This window comes from Bactrocera neohumeralis, chromosome 5 (genome assembly GCF_024586455.1).
Source record: "Bactrocera neohumeralis isolate Rockhampton chromosome 5, APGP_CSIRO_Bneo_wtdbg2-racon-allhic-juicebox.fasta_v2, whole genome shotgun sequence".
In the NCBI taxonomy this organism is placed as follows: domain Eukaryota; kingdom Metazoa; phylum Arthropoda; class Insecta; order Diptera; family Tephritidae; genus Bactrocera; species Bactrocera neohumeralis.
The window spans coordinates 55,299,228-55,326,715 of NC_065922.1; the positions used below are offsets into that span (position 1 = coordinate 55,299,228).

At 36.8% G+C, this 27,488-nt stretch overlaps 6 protein-coding genes across 6 annotated transcripts in view; 3 read left to right on the forward strand and 3 right to left on the reverse strand.

Annotated features, from left to right (window-relative positions):
* Positions 1-1,549: 1,549 nt before the first annotated feature.
* Positions 1,550-5,578, reverse strand: LOC126757907 (DNA ligase 4). The gene is made up of 8 exons (XM_050471827.1): positions 5,317-5,578; positions 5,121-5,253; positions 4,883-5,056; positions 3,886-4,805; positions 3,365-3,811; positions 3,156-3,299; positions 2,690-3,097; positions 1,550-2,624 (listed from the first exon to the last, which is right to left on the reverse strand). Exons 1-8 carry the CDS (start codon positions 5,488-5,490, stop codon positions 2,253-2,255), a joined length of 2,772 nt encoding a protein of 923 aa, XP_050327784.1. The 5' UTR covers positions 5,491-5,578; the 3' UTR covers positions 1,550-2,252.
* Positions 5,579-5,674: 96 nt separating this feature from the next.
* On the forward strand, positions 5,675-6,824 carry LOC126757924 (mpv17-like protein 2). The gene is made up of 2 exons (XM_050471852.1): positions 5,675-5,795; positions 5,955-6,824. Exon 2 carries the CDS (start codon positions 5,991-5,993, stop codon positions 6,573-6,575), a length of 585 nt encoding a protein of 194 aa, XP_050327809.1. The 5' UTR covers positions 5,675-5,795; positions 5,955-5,990; the 3' UTR covers positions 6,576-6,824.
* Positions 6,825-6,893: 69 nt separating this feature from the next.
* Positions 6,894-7,790, forward strand: LOC126757927 (mpv17-like protein 2). The gene has a single exon (XM_050471858.1). The coding sequence runs from the start codon at positions 6,983-6,985 to the stop codon at positions 7,520-7,522; it is 540 nt and encodes a 179-aa protein (XP_050327815.1). The 5' UTR covers positions 6,894-6,982; the 3' UTR covers positions 7,523-7,790.
* LOC126757916 (inhibitor of growth protein 3) lies at positions 7,628-9,805 on the reverse strand. The gene is made up of 4 exons (XM_050471842.1): positions 9,648-9,805; positions 9,377-9,448; positions 8,391-9,318; positions 7,628-8,328 (listed from the first exon to the last, which is right to left on the reverse strand). Exons 1-4 carry the CDS (start codon positions 9,673-9,675, stop codon positions 7,791-7,793), a joined length of 1,566 nt encoding a protein of 521 aa, XP_050327799.1. The 5' UTR covers positions 9,676-9,805; the 3' UTR covers positions 7,628-7,790.
* Positions 9,806-10,957: 1,152 nt separating this feature from the next.
* Positions 10,958-27,488, forward strand: part of LOC126757905 (serine-rich adhesin for platelets) — an 84,579-nt gene continuing 68,048 nt past the window's right edge. The window contains exon 1 of the mRNA XM_050471825.1: positions 10,958-12,356. Coding sequence (XP_050327782.1) covers positions 11,445-12,356 — 912 coding nt within the window. The 5' untranslated portion in view covers positions 10,958-11,444. The remainder of the gene's footprint in view (positions 12,357-27,488) is intronic.
* On the reverse strand, positions 14,375-25,722 carry LOC126757918 (carboxypeptidase B). Its single transcript, XM_050471844.1, has 5 exons — positions 25,519-25,722; positions 18,368-18,783; positions 17,884-18,078; positions 17,677-17,830; positions 14,375-15,328 (listed from the first exon to the last, which is right to left on the reverse strand). The coding sequence occupies exons 2-5, from the start codon at positions 18,675-18,677 to the stop codon at positions 14,563-14,565; spliced, it is 1,425 nt and encodes a 474-aa protein (XP_050327801.1). The 5' UTR covers positions 18,678-18,783; positions 25,519-25,722; the 3' UTR covers positions 14,375-14,562.

Here is a 27,488-nt window from a genome sequence, read left to right on the forward strand (position 1 = left end):
TACAAAAAATAGTATAGCGGTATTAAATCGCTCGATCTTGGAAGCTACGATACAGGTCCGCGACACGAGATAATGCGCTAGACAAAAGTTTCCTTCAATAAACTGATTGCTTTGTTGTTGGTATGGTATACAGCATCTACTTGTTGGAACCAGAGCTCATCCACATCACCATCCTCCAATCCAGGAACGAAAAGTTCTTTAATCAGGTATCTACGAGTATGACGATCCCATTGACAGTAACATTATGGCCGCTCTCGGTTCTAAAGGAATATGAGCAAATTACTCCCTTTGCACATTGAGGTAACCAAACAGTATTTTTGTTGTGCCATTCGGGATCGATGACATTTCGTTGTGGACTCATTCACCGAACGTGCGACATGTTTGATGGCTTCAATTCTTGCATGAGTTTAAACCTGCACACCAAGATCCTTCTGCGAAATCTTCCACAAAGTAGATGGGTACAGCTCCAATTGTTGACCGCGATGGCGGAGGGGCTGTTGCGGATATTCTTCGATGCTCTGCTCCATAGCAGCAATCGCAGCTTTAACCATTCTCTTTTTGTAATAAATTTCCTTGATTTGCAAACACCATCGTATCATATTTTAAGATTTTAAATCGAAACATCAAAATTTCATTTCAAATACGAATATCCGTCTATTTAATTCGACTATTTCCTCTTCGGATGTCGGAAAATACTACGAATAATGATAGCTCATCCCCTGAACAACAATAAAAAAGATAACATTTTAGGCAAGCTTCTCTGAAAAAGATCTTAAGAGGCCAAAGGAGACAAACTCCCACAATATTGAAAGAAAGCATGGATTTTCTATCCTCCTTTCAATTCAATTCGATAGTGGAGTCTTATCGTCCGATAACTCCCGTTTCTTCAGTAGTAGACACTTGAGACCTTGTTACTCCCCACCTGAGTCTAGCAGATCATCAACATAGTTTCCTGGAAATGCACAGCACTTAGCCAGATAGTTTGTTACCTAAATAAAAAACCACACTGTGAGAGGACGATCCTAGTAGCGTTAAGCTATCAGAGCGAACGGCAGGACACCTGTCGAACACTTACCTAGTGAGGCTTGAATGCTTCCGGTTAAGAACACGATGCACTCCTCTCACAGTAGTTCCTTACAGTCGACCACTTGAGGCAAAACTATCTCCTAGGGATTTTTGAAGAGGCCATTCTTAGATTTTGCCGACGACATTGAACAATACACCAAACAGATTACGGAAGCAACTAACTTCAGATACATGTTGGTCGCCATTCACAATGGAGCCATTAACACCTTAATCCACTTCCTTCTAGTGGACGGCGGGATGGGGATTAAACCACCAGTATTTGAGGTGTGCCTCGCGCAACATCGTTCTGTCATCCGTCGAAACAGCTTGTTTCCTGTGCCTACTGTTAGATGGCTTTGATGATAACCAACTTGAACCCTACCATCCAGTCTTTGGCTGTATAAAAATCCTGGTCCGTTCCGGTTACTTGTACCCGACTGTCGTGGGAAGGGTTGTTATAACAATAAATATTGACTATTGATAATTATAAATAACAGTGATTTATTAACTCTTTAGATTTTTTACTATAAATTTTTATTAAAAATTAGTGACATATAAAACAATATACGGTACATACTAGAGCTCTTGGTATTCGACTAACCGGATTATCCCGATAGGGCATTATTCGAATAATAATATTCGATTTGCAGTATCCGAATAGTCATAAGTCGTCGACTATTCGATTAACCGCAAATTTTCGACTATCCGGTAAACCATTTATTGTCGACTATTGCGACTATTCGAATAATATTAACTGGTTAGTGTTTTTACGAACGGTTACAAACCGGATATTCGAATAATCGGTTTACAGATTACAAACCGGATATTCGAATAATCGGTTTACAGATTACAAACCGGATATTCGAATAATCGGTTTACAGATTACAAACCGGATATTCGAATAATTGGTTTACAGGTTACAAACCGGATATTCGAATAATCGGTTTACAGGTTATTCGAATAATTTTCAGCGCCCTATTACATACATATTTTTTAAAACATTTTATATAATATTACACATCAATCAAGCGTACACAAATATTGAAGAAACGTGTAAAATTAAAAACAAAATTTGCAGCGTGTGAAATGCGCTTAAAAAATGTCAATAATACATCACAAAAATTTAACAACAGCTTTAGCAACTTACACAAACACATACATACACATAAAACACTGATTGATCACAATTAAATTTCACTCCACATATATTCAAGTATGTCGAGTTTTCGGTTTGCGCGTTGTGAATGAAATATCCAAGCAATGTTAACGACATAAAGATTGCCCAAATAATTCTTAAATCGCTCGGAAATCCAAGCCTTCAATTTAACTTTATCGATTAAATTGATATTGACCAGCACATATTTGATGCTTTGAAAGTTGGACGCATTTGCCTCCAGGCACTTGCCGCCAAAATACGTGAAAATCAATTTCGCTAAATTCGTTTGCTGATCTATGCTATAAAATGCAGCATTGCAATTTGTAAAATAATCGACAGATTCATCAAACAACAACGTTTCAAGTTCGGCTAAATCGGCGGCGGAAGACTTCGCGACAGCGATCTAAAAAGAAGCAAATTTCCAAATGAAGTTCAAGCAAACAAAAGCATTGGACGATTTATACTTACGTCTTCATCCTTTATGCCTTCCAGCACACGCATTAATTTGTCTACATCCGTGCACTGTCTGTATGAGTCACCATATTTATCGAATATTTTCGAGAATTCAGCTTCCAGCTCATCCGTCGTGCAAATCATGTCAATTGGCGTTAATTCCAACTCTTGCTTTTCACAGGTGTCCACCAGCCAGCTTAGTTTGGCAATGCTATAACGGCGCGATTTACACAAAGTTTCTACACGAAATGTGATATCGCCCGCCACCGATATGCATCTGGGGTCCTGTAAGGGATTCTCGACTATATCGCCGCCATTGGTGACAACCAATGCTTTGAGTGCCTCAGGCGTGTAACCGGTTTTCAAGCTAGCGCTCAGTATGCAAAATGAGAAGCCCTCAAACAAATTTGAGCGCTGTTTTACCTGTGATGGAGATTTTATTAACAATTGCCTATACAATATTTTTAAATATTTTTTTTACCTCATCTGCATTGAAACGGCGTTCATAGGATAAAACGCCCAATTTGCGCCGCTCGGCCGCAGTTAATTTACGCTTCTTTTGCGGCAATAACAAATCACTCAACTCCACTTGGCGCTTGTGGATTTTCGTGAGACCACTTTCCCCCTGAGTAGAGTAGTATATAGAAATCATACTTTATGTTTGAAGTTGTAATAGCAAAGCGCACGCACCTGTATCATTGTCATGTAATCATGCCACGAGAGGCACTCGTTCCACAGTTTGTCGTTGCGCCACATTTCTACGCGCGGAAAATGCAATGATTTAGGCAACGCGAAAGCGGAGGAAGGCGCTAAATCGGTAGCCCTAATTTGCAGTATGACGGAATTATTTGGTTCGATCCACACATCGGGCCGGCCATCAGCACTGCTTGGCTTGTAATGATACCAGCTCGGTGGTGGCTCTCGTTTACAATCGTGCCAATGTTGTTTGAGTGTGTCATTCAATATTGCTCGCTGGCGTGTTCTATTGTCGACTTTGCCAACGCTATAAACCTCGTCCTGTGATTCGGAGTTGTACTTGAGTACGCCAAGCAAGAAGGATTGTATGAAAGTGCGCGTTTTGTTGTAGAAACCACCAATGACTAGCAAATCGAATTCAGTGGTCAAGCCAGTGATGTACTGTTAAAAAATTAACATAAACACCTCATTATATAGAGCTCAATATATACATATATATATTCATAGCAAATTACATCGGCCTTTATCTTGTACCAACCGCCACCGTTGCGTATGCCTGGTTGGTAGATGGAGTTTTGTTTTTTCAGCACTACCCCCTCCGCCTGCGCATCTAGCGCTTGCTGAAAAAGCTCTTGGAACTGCGCTGCCGATGTTAATTTGATTGGACGCATTATTTGCAACACACCACGCTCCTCTCTGTTTATAAGTTCAACGACTCTTTGACATCTCTGTACGTAGGGCATTTCCAATAAGCTGCTACCGTTATAATATAGCACGTCATAGACCACGAAACAAGGTCTCCAATTTTGTCTGTTATTCAAATGCTTGACGTCTGTATTTTCGCCTTTGTCACGGTAGCATTGACGCCGCATATCGTAGACCATCATTTCGCCATCGAGAATTATTGATTGTAGATTATTCGGTAATAGCGATTGGAGTAATGGTGTCAATGATCCGGTCAAAAAGTCTTCACCGAAACTATCAGTGTAGTCAATGCCATTACGCGATATATATTTGAAACGTTCATTTTCGTAATGCAATTGAAAACGTTCACCATCCATTTTGGTCTCCAAATAAAGCACATCCTCAGCCATTAATTGCTCTAAGCTGCCATGAAACATTTCGCATAACATAGCTTTTATATGTTGGAAGGGTTGTACGATATTATTTAGATTGAATGTGGTAAGAGCATTTTTAGTTTCGTTTGGTTGGTCGGTTAAAGGTTCATTACTTATTTCGTTGTTTGCCAGCAAACAGCAGACGCGTTTCAAATCTGAGCAACGTCTAAGGAGATCTCTCGCCTGTGGATGTATGAGCGCGAAAATGCGTTGTTCGCCAATTCCCAGACGCAGGTTTTTTAGCAGTAAACGTACGAACCACATTTGCTCTGCGGACGTTGCTACCTCCGCTAAGCTGGTTAATACCTTTTTCGTGTCTACAAGCGAAGCAAGCGGAAAGTAGGGAAAACGTAAAGTTTTAGGCAATAAATTAGTAGATTAAGGAAATATTCACCCTGGCGATCACCATCTGCTATAGTATCTAACATCTCATGCACATCATAAAGCGACAGGTCACTCATGCCTTTGCCATTACCGCCTCGCAGATACAGCACTTCGCGCAAAATCTCTGCAAAGTCATTGCCAGAACCATTATATGTGCGCGCTTGTAAAAGCTGTGCATCGCGTGCTAATTAAATATATTGCAATCTTAATAGCTGTTAAAATATTAGAAATGCAATTGTCAATCATACAATCTTTATTTAGTTGTAGCACTTCTGTGTAGACACTACCAAGCGTACTGACTTGGAGTCCATATGCTTTACGAGACATATCCTCACGGGGTACTAAACATCTAAGGATGCAAAAGAAACTGGTACCACCATCCTACAAAATAGAAAACAGACTTAAAGTTAACAAATGCTTGCTTAATGGCATTTAAGTAGGTACCTCTCGATCTGCTGCAGTGAGGCCCACTCTCTCACGGAATAATAGCCGAAACTTTTGAAATGATTCGTAATAGTGGCGTACTAGCTTTTCTTTTGCAGCTGGACTTGGAGCCTTTTGTATTCTCTGTAGGATATTACACGCTTCAAAAAATTTGATATTTTTCGATATATCCATATTGTGAAATTACACTACATTTACTCATTTAACCGTTTGTATGCACCACCCTTTTTGAGGCCATAAGAAAACAGCTGTTTATTGTTTATTAAATAGAGGTGGCAGTGTTCATTGCTCTATAGCTGTGAGCTACTGATATATGTATGTAGTTGTCTACAGAAAAAATCTGATTGGCACGTGTTGTATTGTAGTTGTTGTTTTTTTTTCTTTTTCTATACATTTGTGATCGGTGGTGTTGGTCTGGATTTTAATTTATTAGACGTGGTGCTGAGGATTTTAGGGCGCAAGTGCGCAGCGCCCTAAAGGTATTTGTGTTCTTTTACCTAAATTTGATACACAACAGCAACAGAGAAAGATTAACATAAATATTGAAACAAAAACGAAAAAACATTACACACAACCAAATAAAATTACCATAATCGCCGAAATTATTTACGTTTACATAATTTACAATAAAATTGAAGGTCACACAAATAACAACAACATCAAAATCACTTCCGATGGCACCTACTGCAGTGCTTGCTTTACGCAGCGCGGCGCTTAAGTCCATGGATTTCTTCCGTGAAATACACAAACGAGCGTTTAGTAATAAATTTCTACTGGTTACCAATGTCGGCATTTCGTTGAGCTTGAGTACGGCAGGCGATCTGTTAGAACAACATTACGAAATGTATAGCGGCGATTTAAAGGAATGGGATAGAACACGTACTACTAATATGGGAATTTCTGGTATGGGTGTTGGCGTGATCTGTCACTATTGGTATAAGTTTCTGGATCGACGCATGCCAGGACGCACAATACGCGTAGTTATGCAGAAAATTGTTTTGGATCAATTTATTTGCTCACCACTTTACATATCCGCTTTTTTCATGACAATGGGCGCATTAGAAGACAAATCCATTGAAGACACTTGGCTAGAGATGAAACAAAAGGCATGGAAATTGTATGCGGCTGAATGGATGGTGTGGCCACCAGCACAATTTGTGAACTTCTATTGGTTGCCCACACGATATCGTGTATTCTACGATAACATCATAAGTTTAGGATATGACGTTTATACATCGCAAGTGAAAAACAATGATTAAACAATATACCTACCTATGTTTATATACATATAATGGACCATCAGTTGAACCATTGTTATTGGTATCATATGTGACAATATAAATGTTAATACTAAGCAAATGAGGCGCTAAGCAATCGTGAGCTGTGACAATTCTCAGTGGATTTTTATATGTATATTCTAGCTTTTCCTTACATTTTATAAAAAGGAACACTTTTGTGCTTAATAAAAAACCAAAATAAATATTTTTTTTTACAGAAAAGCATCAGAACATGCGCTTTTTAATTAAAAATAAAAGAAATATCTGCATCACCCTATGGGCGTACGGGGAAATGATAAGAATTAAATACCTTCACAAAACATTTTCATTTTGTTATTTAATTTGAGAGAATTTTTACGTGCGAGCAAAACAAATTGTAAAATACGTTTATGTCTTTTATCTATCGGCTCTCTAAAATCGCTTTTTCCAAGAAATATTTGTTTTACACTAACACTGGAATATCGTTTGTATTAAGTGGAGTTGCGGACATCATAGACCAAAGCTACGAAAAGTATTCGGGTAAACGTAAAGAATGGAGTCCTAGGCGTACTTTCAGCATGTGTATTGCTGGTCTCTGTAGTGGTGTTGTGTGTCATCACTGGTACATATATCTTGATAAACGTCTACAAGGCAGAAATTTCAAAACTGTGATGTTAAAAATTGTATTAGATGAAGTGATTTGTTCACCAGTCTACTTGACGGTCTTCTTCACAACGTTAGGTTTCATGGAGGGCCATACTATTGAACATTCTTTACAAGAATTGCGGAATAAAATGTGGAAAATATATCGCTTTGAGTGGATGTTGTGGCCACCTGCGCAATTTATAAATTTTTATTTTCTCCCCACTCAAGTACGTGTTCTGTACGTTTATATGATCAGTCTAATACATATAACTTACACGGCACATGTTACACATGACGCTGATTAATCAGTCTATGAAAAAATACCAAAAAATAAGGGTAAAGAATAAACATTCCCATAACAAGAGCAGTTCTTAACAAATAGTACAATAATTTTTTTTTAATAAAGCAAATTTGTATACGACGATTAATGAAAGTTTATTAATTTGATTCCAAGTGCGCTAATAACATTGAATAATTCATTTCAATATAAGACGTATATATACCAAAATTTTGTCCAATTAGCAAACTCTGAATTTAGCCGTGCTTTTGAAATAAACTTTAATTTCAATACAACTAGTTTTTCCTATTCCCACGCCGGCGCATAGATGCTGTACATTTAGGACAATACCACTTGCCTTTTGGTGGTTGTGTAATACCCACACATGGGTAATGGAACCATTCGTATGGGCAAGCATCGTTGTCACAAGCGACCATGTCACCATATGAAACTTGATTACAGGTACAGTAACGTGGTTCATTTGGATCGTAAGACCATTCTCCCTCTGGTGTTTGTTCTACCACTAGACCGCTTTCATTAATATTAATGTTAGTGGCAGGCGTAAGAGTATTGGATGAGATCGAAGATGAAGCCGAGTTGGCACGATTCGTAGCTGCTGCGGCAGATGTAGAAGCCGCACCCACTCCCATTGTTGATAAGCCAATAGCGGGCACACCAAGACTGCCAACCGTTGCTAAATTAGACGAAGATGGCAACATGTCTACAGAGTCTACACTCACAGAGGACGACGATGATGCCAGCGATATGGCAGATGAAGGAGTACTGCTGCTACCAGCGCTGTTAGTGTGCGTAATACTGTTGGCATTTATTTTTCTGAAATGAAGGTGGAGTTAAGTTAAACTTTTGTGTTTTTTAAACGTATATATACTACACACTTTTTCTGTTTTTTCTCAACTCCTGTAGTTTGGAGTGTTGTCTGTGCAGCTGCGCTTGCAGCATTTGCAATATCACGACTGATCCAGAATTCCGGTGGTCCACCACCAGCGCCATGTATTGCCTCATAACTGGCTTTAAGGCTCGCCGTACGTCGACCTTGAGGCATTTGTTGTGTTGCCACTATGGCTTGACTGGCAGCTGCAGCGATTGCGTTCGATGCCGAGCCACCTAATTGTTGTAAATTATAAGCTACAGCAGTGGGATTGCCTGCAGAAGTGACAGATGCGCCCGGGGTATTTAGCACCGTATGCGTGCTTATACCTGGTGTTATAGGACGAACCACCGCAACCGGTGGTGTATTGGTTGTTAAATTGTTTCCTAAATTTGGACGTTTCTCCGGTAGAAGCGCCAAATTTGTTGTACTGTCCCTGCGTTTTTCCGGTTTGGGTGTACGATACCGATCTTTTGTGGTTGCCGCGGGTGTAGTAGAAAGTGATAAACCACTTATGTTACTACTGGGTACACCCAGTATACCATGACTATTTGTTGTTGCCGCTGTCCCTATTGATCCATAATATCTATTCTCTTTTTGTGTAACACCAATTACATTCATCAAAGCCGTGGCTGCACTTGAACCACCATCTAACTCTAACGAACGCTTTTCTAGTATTTCTGTTATACCATTATTATCGGCTTCTAGTTCACACTTAAACTTGAATAGTTCACTGTCCAATCGGCGTAGGTAACGCTCCACCAAGTCATGTATTTGTGTGGCGATGTTAACTTTTTCATCAGCGTCTTCCAAAACTTTGTAGTATTCCTTACGAAGATTTTGAAACTCTAAATCTGCAGGTTCGTTTTGTAATTCTCCACGTTTGCATTGTTGAAAAAATGTGCGATTTTTTTTCTCCAAAGAATCCATGCTATCTGTGAAAAAAAATATTACTCTGAGTTCACTAAAAATGTATAAATAAATAATTATTACTCTGCACTGTTAAATCCAGTTCACGCATCTCTGTAAATCTGTCCCGGAGCTCCTGTGGCAAATGCTCGATCACTAGATTTGTAAAAAATTTAGTAAGAACATTACTACTTATTGTTTACTAATATTGCGGGTGCAGCACAACCAAAAGTCAAAACATAAACAAAACATCAAAATAAACAAAATTTGGCAAATCCATAACCTCTAAATTTGTTTTACTGAATCATTAGAGCACACCCTGGTCTTTTAATTCGTATTGCGATAACAAACTTACTTTCCAGATAATCTTCAAGATACAGCATGTTTGCAGATTATTTATATATTAGTTTGGGAAAATTATTACTTTTATTAACAAATTGTATTTTGATATCAATAGAACTTTATAAATCACAAATAACACCTTTTCCAACAAATTTGTCAAAAGGAAAACATGACATTTTACAGGTTTGCCTTTAAACAGAGTTGCTTTACCACCACTAGTGTTGTAAATGGTCTTAAATTGGAAATGTTAAGTGAGCATAATAAAAAATAAATCAATCGCTATTATTGCCTTAAGCAACGCTAATGCGCATTGAAATTTTATGGTGACAGACGGCAGTCTTGTGCATTTAGACAGCTGATAGTGAAATTTGTTTATTTATTAAAATAACAAAAGTGAAATAAAAATGAATAGAATAAATTATTAATAGAAATTTTGGTATTTTTAGAAAATCAATATAAATTAAACGAAAAAATTCGTTTATTATTGACTACGTTAAAATATAATAGAGAGAAATTAAAAACAATAATTGATTGTAATGCGGAAAAGTGTGCGAAAAAGTTAAGAATATTGGAAAAATGGATAGCAAACTGTGCGTTGTTTATTTTCTGCCATCTAAAAATATAAAAATTTGTTTTTGTTAATATACTTGCACATAATTTTTTAGCAATATAAAACTGCTTACCTCTGATGCAGTAAACGCAAAGGAGCCAGCAGACTTCAAGCGACATCGGTCAAAAAATAGCAAAAATCGGCCATTTTTGAGCAGTGTTGCTTACTCAAATTTGGTAATTTCAGCTAAATGCACGAAATTCTTGTGCATTACAAACTTTCATTAACATGGGTCAAATGCGCAAATAAATGTAAATTAAGCCCGCTAATGCATATTAGCGCTGTCGTCTGTCAGGGCTATTAGTGGTTTAAATTTTTTAACAGATGAACCAACGATCTGATAGTTTTGTTTTCATAAATGTGCAGAATAGTCTCTTTTCTGCAAAAATGTTATAATATTATTGGAAAATATCTTAAAATATTTGCTTTTAAATGTCATTAAACAATAATTAGAGTGTCTGCAGTTTTAAGGTAAAGGCATGAAATCCTTTTTACAAAAAAAATCGAAATAAATTCAAGTTTGATCAAAAAACAAAACATTTTTCTCTTATAAATTCAATTTTTATTGCGCGTTTGTTGTATGAGATATTTCGTTGCAACCCTGTAAACCGATTCAACATCTTTTAATGGTAATTCAGCATTTTATAAAAGAGTGGCAAGCGTCAACGCGGTTTGTATCCCAACAACACTAATAACAAAACAAATAAATATAACAAAATCAAAAAATTGAATCGTCGAAAGGATAATTCACAAAACACAAACAAGATTTCGTAGGACTCTAGGACAAGTGTTTTTATGCTACTCGGGTATTCCTTCGTACGGGTGTTTATACGAAATCGTTATCGTTGTTGTCTCTGAGCATTCGGTTGTGAATGTTCATTGCGCGAAGACGGTGTTGAAAAATAGTTGGTATTTTTGTCAAATATATTGGAAACATTTAATATTATGTTTTCTTATTGTGAAAGTGTTGTATACAAACGTTAAAAAGTGTTTTGTTCGAAATATATACATATGTGAAAAAGTTGAGTGAAGAGTTTTGTGTAGATAACTTGAAGTTCGGTTTTCTGTAGACGTAAATTTATTGAATTTCGAATTAGCATTTTCCTCTTTCTGGCCAATTTGAATTTTGTTGTGCTTTAGTGCTTCAATTTAACAACAATATCTTACAAAATTTTACTTACGGAAGCTTTTAAATAAATTATGTCCAAAGTGTTGACTCAACAAAATGTCCTGCCTACACAGCAGCCAAAAAAAATTGAAAATCACAAAAAAACCACACCCACTGTACAAATGCTCAATAGCAATTGCAGTAGTATAAATGGTTGCACCAGCATGAGAGGCACATCCGCCAATTCCGTGGTTTGTTCCTCGGAGTCTCCATCAACCTCTTCATCGCCCATTACAGTCGATTGCGATGATTTTACCAGCAGTTCTATATTGGAGTTTCTAGCAAGGGAACAAGAATGTTGCACTGAGGCAGACACAGAAAGTATTTTCCAAGAAGTAAGTCGATTGGCTGATAATTCAGACACCCGTAGTGTGGACGAAATTTTACGTGAAGCTGAACGTCTAATGCAGCAGCAGTCGATCTTCGGATGCACAGATAGAGCAGCGCAATGTAAACAACTGAAAGTAAGTGGAGGCAACAAATCAAAAAGTCATCAATTGAATCAACCACAGCCAAATTCTGCAGTACATCAACAAATTCAACAACCCGCAGTTGCAACACAAAATATCAAGTTAAATAGCAAGTATACAAAACGTATCGAAAATGTTAGTCCAATGCCGAAGCAATTACAATCTGTGCCGCATACAAGACTGACAAACGGTAATTGTACACATAAGGAAAAAATGAAATCACAAAAAAACGGATTGGAATACAGTGTACTTGCAACGGCGGATGCTACACTTACAGCTACAAACACGCCACAAACACCAACTGCCGCCACGCCAAATGGAAACCAACGCTTTGACGCTTTTGTCGACAATTTACCATCGGTGTCTGTCATCTCTGAAGAGTCTACACCGAAGGATATGCAAACCATGATGTCCACAGATGCCGATGTTACTACAATGGCGTTGCTAAACGGCGACGACGATGATACCGACACGGTGAGTGGGGGGCGCCTTTACGCAAGCACATCCTCAACCGCCTAATGAAGCGGCAAGTCGTTGAGTGTATGTGTGTACATTTAAACGGCTTTTAACTGAAACTCAATTAGGGCTATAAATAAGAGTGCTTGTATAAAGATTTTTTATTGTTCATATACACATCTAAATTTGTGTTTGATAAATTTTTTTTGAACTGAAATTATATCCGCTGACAATATTATGTTGGATATAAATAAAAATTTATTCGTAACTAAAGAAGTGCATATTATTACATTTAACACATATTGCTTATGATTGGTGAACTTTATTTTATTGTCGTTAATGCCAAAAGCTCTTGAAAAGACTGTAACACTGTTAGATGTGTCGCGACACATCTGAAAGTATATTACTTTTGCTTCCTCTGATAAATTTTGCCGGTTACTGTTTATATTCTATTCGCCAAGAGATTATAAACGCGATGAAGTTCGTTTATATTTCCAATATTGTCGATTTTGTAAGCCTAAGGCTAGAAAATCAGCTCTGCACAACAATGGAACATGCTTTTGAGGTTATGTTTGTGCGCTAAAAGAACAGATTACTTGATTTTCATATTCTGAAAACCATTGCTTGTGGGATTATGCGTTTATAGCTGAGCGTATTTTGAGCCATAAATGATGCGCCAAATGGCTGTAGCCATCGGGGTATCAAATGGTATGATGTACCAGATGATATACTACAAGTAGATGGGTAGATATTTGAGACGACTATTATACCTGGTTGTGTGAAATTGTGACTGCAATGGAGAAAAAGTGCCGGGAACTTTCCTCCTTACCATGGCTTGTAAACTCATTGACTTTTTAGTTTTAAGCGATTCCGCTATGACCAGATACCTAAACGAGTCCGGCAACGAAGTATGTTAACTTAGGGATTGCGATTTCACCTCTCACTACAGCCTTACATATAATTTCTATCCACAGGCTCTTGCCGGCTCCAACTAACTTACCGCCCCTAGCGTGACTCATGGTGAGTCCCATTCAAGGAAGTCATGTACTACCTTCCCTTTCCCACGTCGGTATTTTAAGTTTTTTTTTTTTTTAATAGGTTTCTACTCAGAACATCTATTCATCTCCCGGAAAGGTAGCCGAGTTAGTTATTTGGAATAGAATTTCGGCCAGATGGTCGCTACTACTGATCCATCTTAAATATGATAGGCCCAATTTGTACTCCATTTACCAGCAGTATCGATCGTTCCCACTAACTGCCAACAAACCCTTTGGCCGCCATTCACAGCGGAGGCATCAATACCTTCACCGGCTCCCTTCCAGTGAATGACGTTCTTGGAGTCAAATCACCACCCATTGCAGACGAAGAGTCCGAGTTGTCACGAGATACGAAGTGACCCATGCACAGCTTCGTTCTGGATATTGTAGCAGGTTAAACTTCTACTTATCCAGAATCTCTACATGACACTTCTTTGCATGTCCCTCCAACACCACTCATCTGAAACCCTTTCCCTTTGGTCCGATCCCGTCGAAACAGCACGTTTCTTGAACCTCCCGTTAGATTACGTCGATGGCAACTTAGATAATCCTTACCATTCTAATGGGGATTAGAGGCATTAGATAACCGTTAGAACAACAACAACCGTTCCACGACAGCCGGTTCTAAGCAACCGGAATGGACCCGGATTTTTAGCCGACCAACGGTTGTCAACCACGCACCTTTCCTTCAAATAATTTAAAGAACACTTTTTGATACAACAACAACAACAGCGTTATATGGATAATAAAGCAGGACCAACCACAGCCAATGTCTTTCAAAAGCAATTTGAGGTTATGCTTGTTATCTTTTGTTGTCGGGAGTTATTTTCCCATTTAAGCCAGATTTTGTCAGCTTTGTCTGAATAGAATGAGCATACGAGTATTTATGTTTTATATTTTTCGGTTTACAAAATCTGCTCTTAGGGGTTTCGGGTCAAAGCAGATCCATTGAGGTGCATTGATTTTCTTATAAAATTATCTATATAGAATGAAGGCTAGTTTATCAATTATATAGATTTTTATTATTTCTTTTCAACGCACACATAATGTAGTAGTACATATGCACATAGCTTATTGGTAAAATTGTCTGTATATATTTAGTTTTTTTTTCTTTCAAAACATGCACACATTCATCAAACACACACATACCTTTATATAAATAAATAAATTTATATAAATAAATTAGATTAAAGTGTAATAGCCTGAGCTACAGCTTCCACAATGATCAGGCCCTCCTCGCCAGTGCCGATTATCTGCGAAGGCGGTAGTTGAAAACCATATTTGCCGGTATCACGCAACTCCACGGTGTAAACATATTTGACATCACAAGCTGCGCGCGTCCAATCATCCGAACCGCCACCGGCAACACTCAGGAGTTGATACGTCACACCACTTGTATACACAGACTTGGTCTTACTGAGAATGCGTTGCACAGCCGTTTGGCCAACGCGTTGCAATAAGGCAGAATCCTTCACCTTCGCCGCTTTGTATGCCCACGGATAGACAATGGCTTGACCGTAACTGTGGAATGTCAAATAAGCTTCTAGGTTATGTTTGCGTCGCAACAGAAAATTCACCACTGCTTTCGTTTCCAATTCAGAGCCGGCGCTTGCGCCACGATATACGTCACTACACGGATCTGTCGACGAGCCACGTCCTTTCCAACCAATATTGAAATTACGATTCAAATCGACACCAATACACTTCGAACCTGGAATACGTGCCCGATTCTTACGCCACATTCTATTCACTTTGCGACTGTAGACGTAGCCATCTGGATTCATAACGGGCATAATGTACCAAGTGCGTTGCTTTATATAATCCGGTTGCTCTTCCCATTTGATCATTAACTGATAAAGTATGAAAGTAACTGTTGCCGGACTGATCCACTCGCGTGCGTGAATGCCGCCATCGATCCAGATCTTTTTGTACTCACGTGGGTTCTCCGAGATTCTGTGTAGAAAGAAAAAGTTGTGTGTATTTATTAGTAAGATAAGAGGAAGTATGTAGCATTAATTAGGTAGAGACAAGATTTTTCACTTATTTTAAATACTCTGATTCCAGTATTGCTTGGTTTTGGTTCGAAAGTTATACATTAAACATTTGTATACTATATTTAAAAGTTTGATTTGTGGAATTTTCATATCCTGAAAAGGGTATAATAAGTTTGCCACGAAGTTTGTAATACCCAAATAGGAGACTCTATAAAATATCAGCATCATAATGTCTGTCTGTCTGCCTGTTTATACGAGAAACGCGTCTGAGATATCAATCTGAAATTTTGTACACGTTTTTTTGTCTCAAAAAGCTTTTTTATTTAATAAAATAAATATCTTCAGCAAATTTGGCCAATACAACTCCACAATCTCCGTAGATAATCGAATTTCTTGTTTTCTAATATTATTAATCAAAGAGGCTAAAATTCTAGATATTTAATGATTTTTTTTCTAATATTAAAATTCTAAATTTTTAAGGAGTTTTTTCTAATATTGTGTTTTATGAATTTTGCTTTCAACTACTTATAAACAAAGAACAGCTGATATGACAGCCACTTGTTCACTTTGTTGAAGCAGAAAACATTTGCATATGATCAGAATGTGAAACTTTCAGGAATCCTGCCTAAGTCACGATAAATTAAAGAAAAAGTATAAAAATAACTTCCGCGGTCTTCTTATTAAGATTTGAACACAAAAAAAATCTCAAAAAATTAATTTTACTGATTTGCTGAAAAAATCGTCACTAATAAAATTTTTTTATTTTATTTTTTTAAATAACACACAAATAATAGAAACAACTGTAAACACATTTTCCAAACTCCCTGCTCTTAATGTGCAGGTTTGCATACATAAGTAAGTATTTGCAAATATCCATATACATATGTACATATGTACATACTGTATACACAGTAACATCCTTGATATTACGTTTGAATGTAATTTTCTCATTATGATAATGGCTCAAATTCATTCAAAAGTGCTTAACACATTTAGCTAGCTGGGCATAAAATTTAATTATCTCACCATTTGCAGCGTTTCTGTGGTTGCAATAACAATTGTGTGCTGAAGAGCACTGTTTGTCAACAACTTGCGCCGACATGTCACGTCATGTTTGTTATCAGAAAAGTTAAACTTTGTTATAAAAAATGGTAGCAAAATCAAAGTAAAAAGCTATCAGAAGCTACAAACATATGTATGTATGTATTTTTCATTATTTTTCACATAGATAAAAAGTCATATTTTGGAAATATTATATGACTATTCAAGGTTTTCATAAAATTTTAAAAATTAAAGGCCATTAAAATTCTCAATAAGTCTGGTGGTATGGAAGGCCAGTTGTAAATATTGATTATCCTATTCTAAGCATGCAGTTGTGAAACAAACTCACTTTAAAACTGTGACTGAATCTATAATACCCTTCACAAATAAAAAATTTTCCATACAAGAACTTGATTTTTATCGAAACGTCTGCATGGCAGTTTTATGATTGGCGGCGAAGGCTGCTATTAGACCTAAGGAAGCTGGTTACAGTTATAAGCGGCCCGGGCAGGGTCACTGAAATTCTCCACTGCTTTGGTTGTTTCACTCCAACAGCAGCTATACTGGCTTTGAGCTCGCTGACTGTGCGCACAAAACTAGTCAAGGAATGCATGACGTCATTAACAATAGCTTCAAGCTTTTTCCATGTTAGACTCGCTGGAAACTGCCGAATTTCGTCCGTTTGAAGTCGAGTCGGTTGTCTGATGTATGCTTGCGTTCTGGCGTTGGACTTTTGGATTTTTCGACCTTCGGACCTTCTGGCCCAGAGTTAACCGTAAGAGATTATCCGAACTTATGGCTCTTAGCAAAGTTAATCTCGTCACAATTATAGGACTGGAAACTGTGCGGCAAAATATTCTGCCAAAGATGTGTGAAGAAAGGCGAGGTGGAATCATGTTGACACTTCTCTATTTCACGCTTTTGCCAGACTGATGTGGAAACATCTCACTAGACCACTTTCAGCAAATCTAGCGAAATCACTAGAAATTAACAAACACGAAATTAGCCGTCTTACTAAATTTGTGCAAAGCACAACACGCTTCGTCCATCGATAAGAGTTCGGTACTCCACCTTTTAGGAGTTTATGGGTAATACTGTTTATTGTCTAATTGAAATTCATTGATTTTGGATCAACTCTACGACCTAACCTAACCCTTTCCTACATGCTCTAGTGGTCCGATTAGAATCTGATCAGCGTAATGTACTGAGTCGATTTGCCATGCCCGAATTGTATTAATCTTCTTATAGAATGTTTCATTCACTTACCTCAACACCTTCAGATCACGTCCCTCCGCCGACTTTCCAATCGAGTACAAACGACAGATTTTCGGAAATTTCTGGCGAATTTCACGCATGAACGCATAAATCGTTTCCAAATCATGGTAGTCCTTCCAATCAATGCCGCTGCTTGTTTGTTTCTCTGCGAAAAGTTTTTTATAAAAAAAATTTTAATCTACTTTAAATTACACTCACTTGTACGACTGCCCGCCTCCGCTTGGCTCGCCTTGATGCCCTCTAATTCGGCAGCGTCGATCATCTCCTGTATATTCGTATTTATCACCTCTTTATCGATGTTGTGCTCAGAGAGATAGCTGCGCGCTGCTTTCAAGTTCTCCTTATTTATGGAGATATCCAGAAATTTCGAGTTTTCCTTCCAAATAACGCCGCCTGAAAGAAGAAGCACGATTATAAGCGTCCAAACTCATAATATTCTATATTTTTAAGTGTTTTTTTTTGTTTTGTTTTCAATTAAAGTAAAATTATTCTCAGCAGTTTAGAGTTGCATTGACAAGCATATTCGACACTCTCCGCTACGTTTTTATACCTCCAAAACAATTTCAAGTTACCATAAATTTAAGTTAAAATGTATGAAAATCTCGAGTCGACTTAAGCACTTTTAACACATCGCCAAATAGTTTTTTTCTCCCTTAAGCGTTTCAACATTCTCTGCACTTACCAAATTTACTCTCCAGCATCTCTGCCAACGGCATGTTGTTCTGCATATGCTCTGATATATTATAGATACGCCACAGTTGTGCATCATCGAAACGCACTGGGATCTCATTTACATCGAGCACACCATCTGCTGCATCCTCTTCTGCTGCCGCCGCATGCGAAATGTTCGCGTTGATTTCCCTTTCGTAGAGCATACGATTTCCGGTGTGTATGTTTTTATCGGCAATGGGTTCCATGCGTGTGATATCGAAAGCATTGGTGAGCGCAAAAAGCACAAACACGCTAAATAAGCTGCACTGACAGCGTAGCATTCTGCTGGAGTGGGGCGTAGGGGAGAGAGATAGTTAAGTTTTGTGGCGATGTGCACGTATGTAGAAGTGCGGCTGGCTGAAGGACGCGCTGTGTGCGGCTATGCAACTGTAAAAAAGCAGGAAAATAGCGGTTTTAATTATTTTATACATTATGGTTTGTTTTTACTACTGATTTCACTTTCTTATTGAATATTATTATTTTCACTGTTGGTTTGCTGTTGCGTTTTGCAGTTTTCATCGTTATGATTTTTAAAGAAATTTTAAATTGATGTTGACTTACTTATATAATTAAAGAAAACTTTGCGTACTGCGGTAATTGTAGTTAGACACTTTCCAAAACTAAACGGCTTTACTATGAAAAGTTCTAAAAATCTTAGTTTTCACAGGCGTTTAGACCTCAAAATAGCGCAGACGCTCGAAAGTTGTCATTATATGATTTGTGCAATACTTAGAGACTGGCGTATCGAATAAACAGCTCGCTAAAATTAAATAATCGCTTAGTAAGATAGAAATCTACTATGTAAAATCCTCTAAATGCACCTAATCTCTGACATTGAATTAACTTTATAACTTTATTTTCACTTTAAAGTGTGAAATGACTAGCCGAAGATGCGTCTTGTTGCATTTTTAGTTTCTTTTTATTATAGTTTTTCAAATTTTTGCCTTGTAGGTAATTTTGTGACAAAACGAACGTTTGAACGTTCAGTTTGTATGGCTGCTGTATCCTATAGTGGTTCGTCAGTCGCGATTCCGGCAAATGAGTACCTTCTTGAGGAGGAAAGGGCATGTGCAAAATTGTAGATCGATTCCTCAAAAACTGAGGGGACAGTTCACGTATATAGAGACAGTCAAACAGGTGGATATGGGAAAATTAGACCAGCTCGTCACGCTGATTTCTTTAATATAATAACATATAAACAGTGAAAGCTCCACTAAACGGGCGCCAAAATCCATAGATATTTATTAAGAACAATCAATCAAGCGGAAAGAAAGGCTGCTCCCATCAGTATCCGAGATATTTGACTGCATATACTTTGTGGGAGATTTCACTGTATTTAACTTATAGGTTCTCGCACTTTTTCTTCTGGGTATTTCAAACTTCGAATCGAGCTTAATACTTGTATATAATAAAAAACGAAACACAACACAATAAGTGAAGATAACTTAGTTTTAATGCGAAAAAACTTTCTCGGAATTTTTTTAATTTTATGTGGTAATACTTCTTAAATGAAATATGAGTAATTTTTGAAACTTAGTTTTAATATGAACCCACTTTCTTGATTTTTTTTTTTTAATTTTATATGGTCATATATCTGAAATGAAATATGAGTAATTTTTGCTAAATATAATAAGCGATATTTTGCATTTTCTGAGAAAATATTTGTTCGTACCTCGCCTTTTTATATACAATTCAGAACACGTATTAAAAAATCGTTCGATAAGTGGTATATAAATATACAAGAGAAGCAAGCGACAAATGCTTAAACGGTGTGTTGTTGTGTGTGGTGTACCTGCAAGTGTTTTGTAATCCCTCTTTCGTCTATTGTTGACCTCCATATCTAACCACACTAAAATGAAAGATCACAACAAAAGTGAAAGAAAGGCTGCCGAAACACTTTGAGAATTTTTGGATTTCTTTGTTTGATCAAACCTTTGTTTTAAAAGCAACACTCCTTTCCACTGAAGTTAAATAGTTTTAATTACTAAACGGCTTCTATTATTTTTCAATAAAAGCTTTTTAAAACTATTAAATTAGACATCAGGGTCAATGGCGGTTAATATTATTTTTCAATTGTGTGAGTGAAAATGAAAACTCATGCTTTGAAAATATTTCCCTAGTTTTCATATAATTTAAATAAAAAATTAAAAATAAGTAATAAGTTAATAATTAAATTTAATAGAAAAAAAATAAAAGTAATTAATAATTTACTTATTTTATAATTAAATAATTAATTAAATTTTTTTTAATTAATTTAATTAATTATAAAATTTAATTTTAATTTTTTAATTAATTAAATTTAATTAATTATTTGCCTTCCATAATTTTATATAAATTACTCAATTAAATATAAATTTTATTTTTATAAATAAATCCATAATTACCAACAATCCTTACGTAAATAGAATATAGAAAATAGTTTATTGCTTTCATTCGCATAACAATTAAATTATAACAAATTGTAGTTACCGCGAGTTAAGCGAACTTTAAGTAGTTTCAGTGCCGTAAACAAGGACGTTATCACTCATTACCGCTAATAATATTTAATGAGTTCTGTTACAGCACAAAAAACTTACAGCTGAAAGCAAGTAAAGAACACGAACTGCACTTTAAATGAGCGAAGAAGCTCTCGTTTGAATTGTAACACCATACTTCCAAATAAAATGTCTTTGGTTTGTGGTAGGATACAACTGTTATTGACGCAAGTCATTATATTGCAAGGTCAGTGGTGAGGCAAATATTTACAATCAAAATTGCATTGGTTATACCGCATCTCGGTTGATCTACTGTAATACATTCTAGCAGTCGCATACACATATTCATATGTACTATATAACAAATCCACTAGACGAATTTATCGTTTTTTGAAACTTTTCCAATCATTCAGTTTAGAATTCTTCTAAGCGCTGCTCTTTTAAAGACTTGTAGGCTGGTGGAACGCACAGTTAAGTAGAGCAAGCGGTTATACTGCTTTAATGAAGTATATAAAAACGACCTGCTACAGAACTGTTATTATTTTCAGGTTCAGGTTGTAACATTATTAGTAACGTAGCCCGTAACCTTGTGAGTAGCAATATCGTGGATTATTTTCTTGTCATGTGTACATATTCTATCATAAATATCTATATAACATATCGCTCATTTGCTGCAAGACCGGCATAATTCAAAAAACGTGATTTTTGAGTTAATGATGCAGAATTGTTCGTTATATCATACTTCATGTTGGGTGAAAAATTCATATGAATACCTCTTATATGCTCCGCTTGAGAAGAGAATATGATTCCTTTTTTCCGTGTAAGGTTGGAGTCAGTTGAAAACTTTTAACGCGTTTTCTGGCAAATCGATTTTTTTGACTTATGACGGTCTTGCAGAAAATGAGCGATATATCCTTAAGCATATATTCTATGAACAATTTTCTATATATTCTGTGCACAATATAACAAGAATAGTTAAGGCTTTAGGTCTCGGGATTCCCTTTTTACTATTCAGAAAGCTTGGGGTTGAATTAATTTAAATTTGGAAATGTCAGCAGTCTCGGGATTTCCCATCAGCTGTTGCGTTCATGAGCACTTGAGTGGAAGTTTAGTTGCGGTAAATTCTGATACTTCTGGTATTACCTATCTGACCACACAAGTGTGGTTCATTTCTACAATTTTTTCTTTAATATCTTTAATATTCGTAGCATTTTTAAAAACGACCTTGCTTTTTTTTTAAATACAAAAGGCATAATAAACACATCTACCGAAAGTTACTGGAATTTTGAAGCCTTGTGTTGTCCCAAAAATCCAAAAACCGCAGATCTCTACTTTAAAGTGCCAAAATACGTGGATAGGAAAATCTTCGAGTAGTTTATCGCCTCTTAAGTAAACTTAATTCACTTAAGTGAAAGTTACTTATGACATAATGAATGCGACGTCTCTCGGTTTTCAGGGGGAAGTGCAGAAATAGTGTTCCGGGAAAACCTGAAAGTTATTTATGACAGGTACAAAGGCACTTAACTACAAAGAATGCAGGTGTAATGACGTCTGTCGGGTTTTAAGCAGAATTTCAGAAACCTTTTTCAGTTTATGTTCGAAAAATTAATATAAATTAATGTTAATTGTCGTGTTTATGTCCCCCTCTTTCTATCAAAAATTTTCGCAACTAAACATTAAAATATGCTTCGGGAAAGCTTTGTAGAAAAATATATTTATATTTGTCAACTGATTTCGCTTTGACAACTTTCAGCTGATCAGCTGTTTTTTGTATAAAATTTGGATTTGTTTCTGTACGGCTAACTATCAACTAGCAGCTAGCTAAGTTTCTGTTTTGGAAAAGCGTTTTTAGAACTCAAAAAACTAGCTGAAGCGAGCAAAATTTGCGAGCGTAAGAAGCAGAGCAGATGCTGGTGAAATTTCTGAAGAAACAGCTGCTAAAACAGATTTGACCTATCTGATTTGAATTTGTTTGTTTAATTAGTTTTAAATTCTTAAAACAAAAATTTATTCAACTAACTTCTAAGTGTTAATATGATGTGATTATTCTTGCTAATATCTGCTAGCTTTCTGTTTCTTTACTTGAACAGGTTATAACTAAGTTTGCCACGAAGTTTGTAACACCCAGCGGGAAACATCGGGTACACTATAAGGTTTATACATATGTATGTATATAAATGATCAGCATGATGCGCTGAGTAGATTTAGCCATGTTTGTCTATCTATATATAAGCGAATTAGTCCTTTAGTTTTTGAGATATTAAACTGAAATTTTGTACGCGTCCCTTTCTCCCCAATCGGCTGCTCATTGGTCGAAACCAACGATATCGGACCATTTTAGCATATAGCTGTCATACAAACTGAACATTTTGAATCGAGTGGTTGTGTGGAAAACTTTTTCATTTGACGCGAGATCTTCACGAAATTCGGCATGGGTTATTTTCTAAGACAATAGTTTAATATCCTAAGGTTTTTTTAGATCAGACCACTTTAGCATATAGCTGTCATATAAACTGAACGATCGGAGACGAGTGGTTGTATAGAAAACTTTTTCATTTGAAGCGAGATCCTCACGAAATTCTGCATGGTTTATTGCCTAAAGCAACGCTACAATTTCCGAAAAAATTGTTCAGATCGGACCACTTAAAGATATAGTTGTCTTACAAACTGAACGTTCAAAATGTTATACTTGTAAGGAAACTTTTGTATTTGTGGAGGTTATTGTACTTTCAGTATAACCGAAGTTTACGTTTTTTCTTGGTTTTTCCATATTTCGTTCACTGTGACTGTAACTTGTCAATTTTTGCATGCTTCTTCTTCCTGTTTCAGAAACAAACCTTTTATTTGTTGACAATGCTCGTGTGTGCTATTAACTTGCAACATTTTATTTAAAATACCGTTCACGGTCGCGATGTATTTTACATTTTCAGTCCAGTGACGGACCTAGCACCCTTTGGAGTTATATGAAATTAATCTTGCTATAGATAATTGCTTTTGTTTACTCGTGTCAACATTGTATTTGTAAAAAATTTCATTTCCCTAAAGCTTTGTTTTTATTGTGATCTTAAAATGGATAAAAACCCTTTCGAAAGTTATATTCATAATTATATGTACTCGCGCAATTATTGTATATATGTGTATACACGCGATATTTAATTATATCGCCTCGCGAAAATTATTCAAATAGCTATTGTAAAGCTGCGCGCTTGAGCTGAAGCTAAGTGAATCAGAAGAGTGATAATAAAATATGCATAAAACAATCTATAAGCATACATATATAGTATGTATGTATGTATATGTATATAAAATAAAAAAATTTCAAGCCAATAAGCGGCACTCCAGTTGCTATTCGAGCGTTCGATCAATTACACGCCAACTCGTGAGCGTGAACGCACACATGCGAAGCACGTAAAAGCCAGACTCCACTAGCCAAGCAATTGCATTGCATTATCATTGGCATTAACCTTTGTTTTTGCCGTAAATAAAAATACAAATTAATAGCAGTCATTGCAATGCAGCTGCGCAGCGTCCAATAGAATCTATGTGCATATGTATGTATGTAACTATAAGTGCTTCTGAATAAATAACTCACAACACAAACGCGTACAAAAAGTCAAAAAATAAATCAACTGAAAGGCAAATTTAAAATAAACTGAACTTCATGTAAACCACAAAGTTTGATTTGGAAAATCGACGCGCAACTCCAGTATACGAACTGCTGGACGCTGACGCCAAGGCTGCCGCTGCGCAGGAGGCTGGTGAGCGCTTTGCTGCATTGCCACTGCGCCGCTGGCTCGTTGCACGATTTGCCTTTGACTTTGCGGCGCAGCGCGCGGGCATTTCAGTTCACTTTTCAAGTGACGCCGTCAATGAACGCAGAAATTAAAACAAACAAATTAAAAAGCGCCTGAGCGCCGAGTCAGGCTTCACAAAAAAATGTGTGGCAGCAAACTCGTTTATGCCGTTATGACGGCTTTTGGGCAGCGTTGCCTGCATTTGTGTTGGCCGCGGCTGTAAGCGTCTTTCACCAAAAAATTTCAACAATTTCGAAAACTCGTCTTCCTTTGTCTTTTCTCTTTTCTATGTATGCGTGCATGTACATAAGTATATAGCGTCACCTAAAATTCAAAATAACGTAACATCACTTTTCGTAAGTTTGCTGGCGAAGAAAAAACGTTAAAATAAAAATTACTCATATTGAAAGAAAATTTGAGTTTTGGTTATATATCGGTTATATTTTGGTTATCATACACGCATATTGAAACAAAATTTAAGTTTGAAGTATAAAATGGTTATATATTGGTTATTATATCTGACAGTGATTTTCGATTTTTTTTTTGATAATACGTTATTTTGTATTTGAGGTGACGATATGTACATATGTGTGCGTGTCTGACTTTGTTTATTGCATATTTTTTACATTAAATACAACTCGTTGTTTCAGGTATTTGTAATTTTTTGCTTTGGCTTAAAAATTCAAAGTGTTGCTGGTCTCGGCGCCGCAACTTTCGTTAAACTTCTGCTTTCAGTATAGCCGCGCATGCGCGCAATGCAACGTTGCTGGTTATTTGCATTTTTTATGTAAATTCTTAATTAAATTATTACTGTAGTTTGACAACACGAAAAAAAAAATTTTTTTCTTATTCACCTTTTTATTCGTAGACCTTTTCCGTTCTCAAGTCACTACAATTGCGTTACGTTTTTGTTTCACACTTTTTATTACGTTACGTGAGCAAGCGCGCACACCTTACGTTAATTTTTTTTTGTTATAAACTTTTCACTTTTTTCCGAACGCGATCCGCGCCGCGTTGCGTTTTGTCTGAAAGAGCAGTCAGTCGACACTAAACGTCGGAAATGCTGAGCCCTCAATTTATATGCTCTGCGTTCGCTTATCAATCGTACAAGCACGCGCGCGCGCATCGAACGCTTAGTTGCGCTATGCAATGGCGCGTTCGTCGTTTGGTGTTGGGGCAGCGATCGCGCCACCGCATAGGGGCTTCGTTCGTTGCCTCGGTGCTGTCGCGAGGCAGTCGCTTTGTTGCGTTTGCGCCGCTAATATCTGCTTATTATCTATACATGTAAATGCACTGATTATTATTCGTGTTGTTGTTGTTGCTATGAAAGGGGCTGTTGCTGTTGCGATTGCAATGGCAAATATTGCTCTGATTGCAGTTGCACTGCTGCGCGTTTGACTGCGTCTGATGGCGTTTGTAATAGCACAAATTTATTGTTTATGCGTAGGCCGCAATGATAACAACAACAACAAAGTTGAATATTCATATTTGTGCAATTTATGCGGTGTTTCATTACAACTATCTACCGTTTACTTTTTTCGTATTTTTTTTTCTTCTTCACTTTTCGTTCGTGGTTTATGAAGGTGTGTTATTGTGGTGGCGTTCAGTGCGCTGCGCTCGTCTGGAAAAGTTTTCAAAAAAGTATTTGTCACACTGCGAGCGCGGATTTGACTGCGACTTTTATATTATATTTTTTATTATTGGCAATCAGCTCTTTATTTTGGTTGCGTTCTCTTATTTTTTCACACTTCGAGTTGTTAATATTTACTGTTTACAGACACGCTTAAGATTTTTGTACATATTGGAAAAGAAAACAAATATTTTTGACTTCCAAATTATAAACAAATGATGATTGATTCTTCGACTATGTTGCTGTGTTTCAGAAATTCTTCGAATAATTAATGGCAGTAAGAAAGATCGTTCATGAACTTGAAAGAAAGCTTAAAAAGCCTTAAAAATCATTATAAATTCTACAGCCGATTAAGCATTTATCGCACGCATTTCAATGAGGTACTGAAGATCAAATACTTAGTTTGAGGTATTTTTTCTTTTTTACTTTTGATGGTACTGTAAGAAATTCTGGCGACTTTTTTTCGAAGGTCTTGTCTTTTAATATCTATCTTTAGAATAATAAAAAGTTTGAATAAAATATTTAATTTTTTTATATGAAAAAAAAAGTTATTAAAAAGGCCTTTCCGATAAATTCTAAAAACCAAACAAAAACAAATTGTACTAAAAATAAATACAGGTAAACATCTAAAGCCTAGTAAACATTTGATGGCTGCCAAAAAAAGTCGTGTTTTGTATTAAAATAAATTACACTTCAGATTAGCTGAAAAAATTGCTATCAAAAATGCGTATCTCTGCGATCATTTCGAAAAAATTTTCCTCTGAGACTCTGAAAACAGCGTTTGCACAAGAGACTATGCCCACGTTAGACAAGTGCTTCCTTAGCCTGCAGAGTCCTGTAAAGAGCGCGACCGCCTTCTTATACACTCCTCCACTAAAAGCGGTTTGAATTCATAAACTGAAGTCGCTTGAGCATAGCGATACGCTGATTGTGATAGTAGCGATGCAGATTGATTTCTGCACACTGACTTATATCAAAGACTTCTGCTTGAAAGATGATCGGAAAACGTCCCTTTGGTATTCGGTCCCGCAATGCTTGCTCCAATGCGTTCCGGTATTTTCGAGCCGTCAGTGTACCACTGGATAGTGCTGCCCCTCAGTAGTATGTCGAGCGTGGAATCACTCCACTCCGCCTTACTTCCGAGTGTAACTCTAAACTTCTTTGTAAAGTTTACCCTCTTCGTAACGTCGTCCC

Bases quoted from the DNA above. Each gene is read 5' to 3' on its own strand.
- LOC126757907 (XM_050471827.1), bottom strand. From the start codon at position 5,490: ATGGATATATCGAAAAATATCAAATTTTTTGAAGCGTGTAATATCCTA. The intron at 5,057-5,120 runs GTATGATTGACA...ATATTTAATTAG, and splicing joins GCTACAACTAAATAAAGATT to CACGCGATGCACAGCTTTTA. The intron at 3,812-3,885 runs GTAATTTGCTAT...ATTTTTTAACAG, and splicing joins GGTACAAGATAAAGGCCGAT to TACATCACTGGCTTGACCAC.
- LOC126757924 (XM_050471852.1), top strand. From the start codon at position 5,991: ATGGCACCTACTGCAGTGCTTGCTTTACGCAGCGCGGCGCTTAAGTCC.
- LOC126757927 (XM_050471858.1), top strand. From the start codon at position 6,983: ATGTCTTTTATCTATCGGCTCTCTAAAATCGCTTTTTCCAAGAAATAT.
- LOC126757916 (XM_050471842.1), bottom strand. From the start codon at position 9,675: ATGCTGTATCTTGAAGATTATCTGGAAA. The intron at 9,449-9,647 runs GTAAGTTTGTTA...TTACAAATCTAG, and splicing joins TCTTGAAGATTATCTGGAAA to TGATCGAGCATTTGCCACAG. The intron at 9,319-9,376 runs GTAATAATTATT...TTTTTTTCACAG, and splicing joins ACTGGATTTAACAGTGCAGA to ATAGCATGGATTCTTTGGAG.
- LOC126757918 (XM_050471844.1), bottom strand. From the start codon at position 18,677: ATGCTACGCTGTCAGTGCAGCTTATTTAGCGTGTTTGTGCTTTTTGCG. The intron at 17,831-17,883 runs GTGAGTGTAATT...AACTTTTCGCAG, and splicing joins GGAGGCGGGCAGTCGTACAA to AGAAACAAACAAGCAGCGGC. The intron at 15,329-17,676 runs GTAAGTGAATGA...CTTTCTACACAG, and splicing joins CGTGATCTGAAGGTGTTGAG to AATCTCGGAGAACCCACGTG.